Below are 10,812 nucleotides of genomic sequence, written 5' to 3'. Positions count from 1 at the left end.
AACGTCAAAACTCCAAAACTGCAAGGAAAAACATGCACACATTGTCATGCCTGCTCTGCACTGCCACTTTATGCTATGTGACATTTTCATGAATCTTAGACACAATCTACACTAAACTGATGTCTCCTAGTTGGCTCTTAAAGTTGACAGTTTCTATTTTGAACAAATAAGCACTGTTGGCTTTTGCAATAGAGTGCACTACTGCAAGTCTGGCTTTGTGGGCTCGTCAGGTTTTGAAAGTAAGGCGTACTGGTTTTGCATTTATCATTTATTGCTGCTTTTTATGACAAGCTGAAAGTTTGCTAAGTTTTTGGCTTCAATATTTTTGAATCCCTGAAGATTTGCTTTTTGGTTGTATTTGAATTTGAAGTTCAAGTTTTGTTGTTTAGTTTGGAGGGCTGCCTTATATAGAGCTACATTTAGGAACAACCACTGTATTGCACAACGGTGTACATTTTAACCACCTACAAAAAGTCAAATATATATTTTTAATATCATTAATAATTATTTAAATTTATTCAGATAAACAAATGCTCATATAATTGCCTCACTGCAGGCTTCATCACAACCATTAGTTCAGTAGAAGGGTCAGATTATCTGTACATAAGAAGTGATTTTAATGTTTTCCCTTGAAGTGGCTCCTTTTCACAATTTCTTTGTATCTTCCTCTGGTTCATTTTGTTCTCCTGTTTAGTTCATTACACGAGGTCTACAGTCTCACTGGAATGAGCTGATGAAAATCTTCTAGCACCAGTAGACACATTTATCTTAATAGAAACTGAGGACCATGTGGATCAGTTGTCAGTGGTGGTTGTTCAAGACTTCGAATGACAGCAATAAAAGTCTGACCTTCATTCCATCAAATTCATATTTGACCCTGCATATTCTGGGCTTAGTAGAAGGAGATGGGTCTTAATTAGAGGGTTTCAATATAGTGTTTAATATAAGGTGCTGTACAGACTACAAACTAGAACCTGTGATTAAAATCGCTTAAGAGGTGGAGGCAGTTTGTGACATTTTAATGTGAGATTATATTTTAAAATTCCATTTGAGTCATAGAGGTCTTTCGAAGCTGAACTGATGAGATGCCTCCCAGTTGGCTTATGCAATCTTGTGTCTTTTGATTTTTTAATAAATTAAAGAAGCCTAAGAATGTGAAAACATATTTTAGCAATTAAACATTGACTGTCCTGATTTGGGAAGAATTCTGTGATTTTACTTACCGTTTTATATCTTCTCTTAGACCTATTAAGAGATAAATAGGCCTTGTATAGCCCATATGCTACCGTGACTTTCATCCAAAATTAACACTATTGTATTTGACAACATTAATTTATTCACGCCAGTAGTTGGGGGAGTGAGCTGCTATTTGTAGGTGGTGTGGCAATAAATACATTCTAAGTCTTAGGCTTGTAACTACTTCCATTTTTGAAGCTTGCTTTCCAAAATGCACGCCATAATGTAAGAAATTGAAAAATTAAGCTTATTTAGGCCCCAGTCCATCTAAATACATAAAAATACATAAGTGCTATTATTGAGCAGCTTCAAACAAAAGTTTCACTGCTGTTGATTTCCTCTTTATAGTATTTTTGCTTTTTCAGTCATTCAGCTGTTTGTTCTGAATTCATGCTCTGCTTCCCTGCTGCAGAGAAGCACAAGGCCAGCTGTTCCTTCAGTTATGATTTTAGCTTTTGCTTTCTGACGTACCAAAACCGGTGCCTTCCCGCTCAGCACTTAGCAGCATTCTTCCCATTCGAGGCCTTTTCTGCTCTTCATCCCAGTATTACTGCCGGCACCAGGTGAGTCAGGAGACCAGTTGCTCACAAGCAGTTTCTAAGGAGGATGCCAGTGCTGCTACTGCCCTGTGTCCAGCCCAGGATCCTTTTCATCTAGCATCCCTGGGCAATCACATGGGCAAAGCTTTAGTCACAGCTTCATAGAAAATAAATGCAGCCATTTTACAGGGAGATTTTCTGACCTCAGAGCAAAAGCTGGTTAGTTTCTTGGTAGGACAATTTCTTGGTAGGACAAAATTTAGTAGGACAGTCACCACATCTGTATCTTAGGTGATGGGAATACAAGTAAAAAAAGGTAGCTAAAGCATAGGGAATAGTGAGGAGTATTCACTTCTCATATAAATTTTCAGTGACTAGAAAACAGCTGACTGGTCTGCTTGGCTGTGACCTGCAGCTGCCACCACACCTGCTACCAAATGCCTGTCTCCTAAAGACTCTGCAAAATACTCCCTCACACAGCAACAGAGATGTGGATTTTCTCCTCGCTGGCTCCCTCAAACCTTCCTCTTCAGGTAGCCTGATATTAACCTTAAACTTTCAAAAATTTTTCCTGAATGAATGCAGCTGTGTGCTGAGTGTGAGATTGGTGTAAAATTCCTGAGTCATTATATTAAAACTCTGAACTTCTTTTAATCCTGCTCTACATTTTATAAATTTCAAATTACCTCGATTTGGTGGTGGTGTAGTTGTGATACTTTCGGTTTAAACAAGATAAGGCTCCTAGGGAGAGATGATCTCTTTGATCGGGCCTGAGAAAAATCTTGCCTGCTTGAAAATTTGACTATTAGTGAAAGCCTCTCCCTACTATGCATCAGAAATTTATTTCATGAATCTTTGAACAAGCCTTGAGTATTGCAGAGCTCTGCTGATGTATGCCCTGGAACGTCTCAGCTTTACTGACCTGTATGTATATTTATATTTGACATCTCAGATTTTAAGTTCTCGAAAGTAAAATGCCACTCTTCTGGTTACTTTTCTTTAGTAAAATTATTCTGCTCTCACTCCATTGGATGAACTAGATGTTAATGATCCTAATCACAGCATATTTATGCAAAGCCAGCAGCTGCCAAGGGCGGACACCATGGTCTGTATTCCCCTACACTGGTTATAGGAGCTCTCCAGTCCTGTTAAGCTTCTCCTAAACAACCTGTTCTTTTATGAAGTTAATTGAAGTCAGAAAGGCTGAACGAGTGAAGTCTCCTAGCTACTGGTCTCACTTCAGTCAGGGCAAAGATCTAATGCTTCGGGCTGCCATTGGTATTTCCTGTTTAAAAAGAGTTCTTTTTTTCTTAATGCAGGAGTTTGAACGAGCTCATCTGGAAGCCAGCTCTACAGACTATTTCCAGAGCAGCAAGTGATACTGGTAAAGTAAAGACTATGATTAATTGGGGTTTTTTTCCCCCTTTTATCATGTCATAGTTCTATTCCATAGCACGCTGATTTATTTCAGTTACATACCAGTATATTTAGGCATGGAAAGGAATAAACAGGCGACACCAGCTTCTGCAGAATGTGACTGGAGCTCTCTAAGCATTTCCTCTAAGTATTCTTTGTAAATGAAATGAGTCAGCTAAGCTGGAGAGCATTGCACTGTTTTCATAGCTTGTAGGGTACCATCAGTAGGAATGTGTGGTGACAGGAACTGGTTAAGTTTGTGTGACGGTGAGAACAATGAAATGATTTCTCATGTTGAAGCTGGCTGTACAAGCTAAGGTTTCCACCCTCTCTGAGGAGGTGCCTGACTCAGATGCTGTTTTACCTCTGCCACACACTGGGTGCAGCTGGCAGCTCCTGGCAGCTGCTGGAAGACTCTTGCTGTAATCCCCCACTGATTCCACTAGGCATATGCAATGTATAGCATCTCCTCTAGTAGTCTCTCAAGAAAAAAAGAGCACAAGAGGGTGCCTTGCTAATGCTTCACTTGATAGCATTTGCCACAAAAGTTAGTTCCTTTTATCTTAGAGTGACTCCCATGGAGTTTTGGCAGGACAACACTACAGGAGAGGCCAAACTCTTCTTGTTAGTAGTAGTAGTATGATGTCACTCACATTTACCTGCCTTGTCCAAGTTGCTTCTAAAGTGTTACTTATTCAGAGCTACCTGCTAACTAAAACTTTGGCAAGTTGCACCTGGAGTTTTCCTGTTTCAGCAGATGTCTTGCCTGGCTCCAGGCCTTTTGAAATTGCTGGTCGAACATAATTTAGCATCCACACGCCAGACTGATCAGTCCCAAAGCATAAATTACGAGCAGATGAAGTTCAGGTTAGGGATGCAAATATGACTGACTTCCAACCCATTAGTTCCAACCCACTGACCCATTAATTTCAAATCATTAATTAAACTTAGTGATGATGAGATTAAAAAAAAAAAAAAAAGCCCTGAAGGATGAGGATGGTTTTCTAGACTTCATCCAGCACGTCACCACGTGCATCTTTTATGCAGTACGTAACACACACCTGGAAACAGCTTCATTTTATATTCTTGTGATCTTTTCATATAGATATGTGTGCAGTATAAGAAAATATGCATAAATGAGGGTGGATCTCTTAAAGGTGAAACTTGACAGTTCTTGGCTGAGCTAGAGGTTGTCCTCCAGTGAAGTTTCATATAAATACCAAGGAAAGGAAGACAGTTTGTCTCAGATCTCTTTTCTCATTTATGGATTAATGCATTTTTTACAAAGTATTGTTTTCTTATCTTGCTTCTGTCATGCTTAGCTCCTGTATGCTGCTTCCTTTTACTGAAGGAGGATATAAAAGACACAATCATATCACTTTGCAGTTTACTCTGTGATTGTGGGCAGCCGGTGTCTGCACGAGAGGTTAACACAGAGCAGCACCTGCCAGCAGGTTGCAGAACAGAGCAGGTGGAGAGCTGCCGCTGGCCTGTCCCCATCACGCTCAAATCCCTTGAGCTTCTGGGCTGCCACGGAGAAGTTTTCTATAGTATCTGTTTTATGAACATTTATGGGCCATTCAGACATTATCATTATGATCCATGTATTTATCAGCTCCATACTTCATGACCTTTCTTCCATTCATCTGTGGAGCTTCCAGGTAGCCCTGTTTCTAAAGCACATATTTAGAAAATTACTAAGAATAAAATTTTTAAAATCTTGATTGCTTGGATTCCAAATCTTAAAGAAAAAAAAATTAAAACAAAACTTTTTTTCAAATCTTGTTAGTGACTTCTCAGTATTAGGAATAAGAAACTGAGAAATAAAACTGAAGAACCTTTTCTGTACACATTAACCAATGGACTGGGACAGGATCTATTTTAAAACTCTTTTGGGTAGGATGAAAGACTGTAAAATACCAGAATTTCTGGCCAAAGGAAAGAAGGATTTTTCCGATTGTGTAATATCAGCCTGTTACCAAAATTACAGAGGGGAGCAGAGAATTGCTTCCATTTTAAGTAGTACTGTCAGTGAGAGTGTGAAAAGGTCAGAGCTGGACAGAAAATCTCAAGTTGCTGCTTCTTTGGAAATCTCTTTTATGGAGATCTAGGGTCAAATTCTTTTCTAAGTTCTTTTCACACCATACCAACAGAACAGTGCGAGTAATTGAGGGAGACCTAGCTCCTGCTACACTCTGGACTATCTTATCTGTGTGTAGTCTGACCTTTTTTTACCCATACTTTGACAGCATCTCATGTGCATACCAGCATGAGGAATAATGTCCTTGAAGACTGCTTTGAAGAAGCAGGCAGAAGAAGATTGATTCCTTCTTTTTAATCCACGCAAACCAGAACTCTGTCTCATCCAGCACGCTCTCAGAAAATGTGCTCAAGTTTAATCCAGTGTAATTTACAGGCTGTCAGCCACCAACTCATTCCCTTTTCCAACTGTGGGATGAGCTTCCTCTGCTACCCTTAAGTCAGAGGATGATCGCTGTGGGATCATCTCCAGAAACCAGTCTGTTGAGGCATCAGACATTTTTCCTGCAGCTGCAGAATGTGTCTGCATGCTGAGCTGAGCCATTTCTTTGCTAAGACCTTTGCAGATAGGGTGGTAAAGCTTTGCATTTTACTGAAAGACAAGGATTTTCTGCTTTAGGAAAACAAATCCATTACTTGGTGCAGATTGCCAGTGCTTCTGCCCTTCTTCTCATAACACAGTTCCTTCAAGCAGGATCTTTTAAAAGGGACATTTTAGTCTCTCCTGGAGATTACACCCTTGTAGGGGTTTTGCCTTCATCTATAGATTTAATAGCTTAATAAGCATTAGACCCTCCTATTATACAGTAACAAATAGGAATACAATACTGTTATCAATATTTGGCACAATTACTTTTTTTTATGTGAAACTAAGTATTGATGCTGTCAAGTGACCGCAGCTTAGGGGCATAAATTACAAATATTCTCCTGTGAGCCTTGCTCAAATGTTGCATTCATATACAGTAACCATCTAATGCCTTTCTATTCCTGTAAGCCATATGATTTGATTGCCAGATTACACAATTCCATATTGTGCTTAGATGTCAGTGTTTTTATTGTCATTACCCATATAATCTTTTATTCTTACTGTAAATGGTAACAAAAAGTTAACTGCTTCCTTACACTATAAAAGGAATAAAGTCCCATTTATAGAATGTCTCTAAACAGAAAATATATCTGGAAAAAAATATGCTGAATAAATAATTCATAACATGATGGGTCAGTAGAAAATAGGCCTTTTGATGTATTTTGCTACTCAAAACAAAACTGGATTTTTAAAATAAAGTAACTGGCTACTTTAATGGAAAACAAAATCTGTTTTAAAGAAGAATGATTGCAGGGGAGTCAGTTCTCTGTTCATATTTACACCTTACATTTTGCACTTTTGTAGGTAACAGAATTTGTGAAATTGAGGAATCCATCCCCTCGGTTTTCCTGATTATTTTCTTTTTCTTTGTTCCACCCTCCTGTTTTTCCATTAGGTTATTTCTTGGCTTATTTTCTAAACAAAATGTCAACCCACCCACCCAAAGGAAACCACATCTCAAGGATTTCAGATTGCAGCAAAGCGAATTAGCCTGACAAACAGGCCTATACTTTCAGTGCATTATGCACATAAGCATATACAGTAAGAAGATACCCTGAAAGCATCCCTGAGAAAATCGGCATGTGCATTTTCTTTTTTTTCTCACAAAAAACAGAGGATCTTCATCAACTGAACAGCAATCATGAAGTGGTAATTTCTTGCTAAGTAGTGAAGAAATACTGGGGAAAAATATCTGGGATGGCTCCAACAGCCTGGGAGGAGGTATGGGCAAGTCTTACATGAGCATAACCCTGGGCCAGGGGCAAAGAGCAGAAACCAGTCTGCAGGGTGACTTCACTCAGCTGAAGTATTTTCTCCTCAAACCAAGCCACTGAGTCAGATTTTACACTAGTTTTTGCACGTAGAGTCGTCGATCCTGAATTGAGGTGAAATGAGAACCAGCTGGTCTAAATCTCCGGTGAAGCTCTTAATAATTTCCACCGGTGGAAGAGCTGTCCGGTCAATTGCACTTTTTTCAGCAAGTCACAGATGGCAGCCCCTGGGGCAGCTGTGCACGGTGGCTTGTTGGGATCAGGTGAGCCTGCTGGGAGTAACCGGTTTGCAATTTGCATCAAGAATGACACACCTGTGCTAAGTACTTTATTTTTCCACCTAAGCCATTTTTGTTTGTCCTGCAGAGAAGTCGGTAGCAGACGCGCTGGTTGTGTGAGGCGGCGCGCCCGGTTCTCGAGACCAGAGCGTTTGTGCTCCTGCCCTTGCCAGGTGAGTGGCTGAGCGCTGACGGGGCGGCGGCGGGGAGCAGCGCTGCAGCCGCGGAACGCGCACACCGCAGGCTTACCGGGAACGCCGCTCTGTACGCGCAAGCGGAACATAAGCGGCGTGGCTGCTACTCCCCATCTTTATTTTAAAGCAACGCGGCCGGCCCGCCCCAGCGCCCCGAGGCCGGCGCGGCCGCCCGGCGCCGCTGCTCTCCCCTCCGGTGGCGGCGCGAGGGCCCGCTAAGCGCGCGAGGCGCCGCCGCTGTCTGCCGCTGGGGTGGGCCGCGCCGCGCGCCGTTTCCCGCCCTTCCTCTCCCTCAGCGTCTGCGCGCCGCGGGCAGTGGCCTCCCTTCAGGCCGGCCTCCCGGCCGGACAGCATGGCCGGGGACCCGCCGGTGAAGGTGCTGGCCGCCCAGCTGCGGGGGGCGGTGCGGGGCGCCGGCGGAACGTGGCAGTTGGGCCGGGCGGAGGCGGGCCGGGCGCCGCTGCGGCTGCGGGCCGTGTGGATGCAGGGCACCGTGCTGGAAGTGGAGCGCGGCGGTGCGCGCGGGGGCTCGGCCCGGCTGCAGGACGGCAGCGGCCCCTTCACCGTCCTGGGGGTGGAGGAGGTGCCTAAAGGGCGGCCCTGCCTCAGCGCAGGTACCGGCGGGGAGGGGGTCGGGCCCTCAACGCGTGTCGCGGGGCGCTTTCTCTCCCCGTATTTGAAGTAATTCAGCCGATTCCCTCCTGGTGCCTGTTGGGTGCGTCACCTCACGCCGCAGGAGCCCCTGGGAGGTGTCACTCCTCGGGTGGGGCAGGTGCACAGTCGTGGGGCACGCAGGGTACGGCAGACATACGCTGCGGCGGTGCCCGGTGCACCGGCACCCTCCCGCGTTCGCCGTGGCTGCGGGCGGCCGAGGGCATTCTTCTTCGGAGCGTGGGCCATCGCATGCGGCTCTCCCGGGCACGTGTGCGCGAGGCATCCCATGCCCACTCCCGTGACCGTGCTTCCTGCGCGGGGCTGCTGCACGCTCCCCTTGCCCGAACGCAGGAGACTCTTGCAGGGCCGCTGGCCACGTGGGGTGTTAGGAATGGTTCTTGCCTGCGTGTCGAGCACGTGTCTGGGGGCGCGCTGAGCCTGCGCAGCTGCGCAGAGGGCATGCTTTCGCGCGCGCAGTCTGTCACAGAAGAGGCATCCAGAAAAAGCTGTGCTGCTGTAGCAGTCACGGAAGGAGCAGCAAAGTGTGTGTTTGTGGCCGTCAGTACAAAGGCTTACGCTGTCATCCCATATGAGTTCCAGTAAGGATAGGGCCTGTTCTCAGTTCTCCACAGTTACAGGAAACGTTTGATCAAAGTGGGGTGCTGCAGAGAAGAGCTGTGAGTCTAGGAACAAGGATAGGGATTTTTCTTTTATTTTCTTTTTTTTTTTTTCCTTCCCTTCACCAGTACCATTAATTGAACTAGAGACGTGCTGGACTGCAGCATTGCAGGAATTGTGGTACAAAATACTCACATGGCTTCGTTTTCAGTCTTCAGAATTGTTCTTCTACTTGCATGGCAGAAGGAGGAATTTGTGTGCTGGTTTTGACATTTACTGTATGTGAAAATTAGTAAAATCTACTGTAAAAATGGCTGTATGGATAATGAAGCCTTTTTCTGAAAAGCCTTCTAAGCAACCTTAGTTCCTTGAGTTTTCTCACAAGTATTGTGAGCTTTAGTTCAAACTGTTTAACTACTTGGTTTTAAATATCTTGGTTCCTGAATTAAAAATACAATGAAAATACAAAGGTTGATTAAATTCATGCTTGCTTGTTTTTATAGGAAAGTATGTAATGGTGATGGGTGTGGTGCGGTCCTGCAGTCCTGAGCCTATTCTTCAAGCAATAAAGATGACTGATCTTTCTGAAAACCCTGTGCATAAGGATATGTGGAGCCTTGAAGTGGAGGATTTGCACAGAGTCATCCCCTAGATACTTCTCCTTCTGCCTAAAATAACTGGAAATGTACTCTTTTTTTTTTTTTCCCCCCCTCTTTTTTTGGTGCAGGACCTTGGGCCATTCTATGTATTTGTGGCTTCGAACAACCACCGGTTACTCTTGGAGCAAACTGAAGAGAGGAGTTGGGCTTAGAGTTAAGTGGAGGGATCGGTGCATATCTGATAATAATGACAATGTTCATCTCTTTCACAGTCTCTTTTTATACCAATAGATTTGATAAAACACTTATTTGATGCTTTCTGAGTAACATGTCTATGCTATTAAGAATACTGCATGTTTCTATATTTGTTAGTTGCCGTTTCTAGGAACGTAGATAGTTCAGTCATTCCTATAGCAGTGTATTCTTGGCAGCAAGAGCTGCACAGAACTCATGTTACCAGGGTGAAATCGATACGTGTGGAATGAAGGCAAAATGTGTTTCAGTCCATTTAGATTGTGGTTGGAAATAACATCTTCACCTGTTTTTTCTTTTTCAGTAATAACCATGTCAGTAAAGTCTACTTGTAAGACAGATGTCTCTTTCTAACTGTAAGCAGAGTCTTGTACTTAAATATCTCTCTGGTTTCTGTGCTTCTGAAATATTGAAGTGGTACAGTAATAACCCCTGTGTTCCAGTGAAGTGAAATTAACTGAAAAGATGCAATGCAGGATTCCTTGGAATAGGTCCTTCAGGTTCAAGATGCAAATACTTTTACCACCTCATGAAACAAACTTGCTGTGCCTGAGTGCATTTTTCTCTTTGAAGGTTTCCTTTCTTGTTCCAGTGTATGCTATTTTTAGTTGTTTAAATCATTCTATTTCATTTTTATCTACCCTTCCTCTTCCTGATTAAACAAACAAAAAAACCCCAAGTTATGAAATAAAATAACCTTTAAAAAGCAGCACTGTTACCACTCTTTATTTCCCGTCTTTTCTGAAGAGAATTTGAGTCCTAAAGAAAGCGTTACATTATTCATGTGGTATGGCTGTGTTAGTTTGGGACTATATTGTCCAGCAATACAGTTAACTAGGAATGTGTATAGGAAGGGAGGATGCTCTCTGATTGTACTCTGCACAATTTAAGATAAGAATCAAGTGGTGGTAACTAAATTTTAAAATTGTGGGATTATGTTTTCAAAGCATATGGAGATTAAATACTGTCTTTTAAGTATATCTTTAAATGAGATCTTTACATATTAAGGAGTGGATTTCAGAGTGCAATTCCAGCCTTGAATTTAGCATTCCAAACCAGACCATGTCAGAGGCAGTTGTATAATGGCAGTCCTGAGCTCCGAGACCCTGCTGATCAAATGCTGAAACAT

General features: G+C 43.0%; 1 protein-coding gene across 1 annotated transcript; it reads left to right on the top strand.

The window, feature by feature from the left end:
* Nucleotides 1–7,912: 7,912 nt before the first annotated feature.
* Nucleotides 7,913–10,027, top strand: RMI2 (RecQ mediated genome instability 2; the record flags this gene model as incomplete). Its single annotated transcript, XM_082006663.1, has 2 exons — nucleotides 7,913–8,174; nucleotides 9,336–10,027. The coding sequence occupies 2 exons, from the start codon at nucleotides 7,913–7,915 to the stop codon at nucleotides 9,482–9,484; spliced, it is 411 nt and encodes a 136-aa protein (XP_081862789.1). The 3' UTR covers nucleotides 9,485–10,027.
* Nucleotides 10,028–10,812: the final 785 nt, after the last annotated feature.

This window comes from Phaethon aethereus (genome assembly GCF_964289735.1).
Source record: "Phaethon aethereus genome assembly, chromosome: 15".
In the NCBI taxonomy this organism is placed as follows: domain Eukaryota; kingdom Metazoa; phylum Chordata; class Aves; order Phaethontiformes; family Phaethontidae; genus Phaethon; species Phaethon aethereus.
Note: the sequence above shows the minus strand (reverse complement) of the source record. Positions and strands in the feature narration are given on the sequence as shown.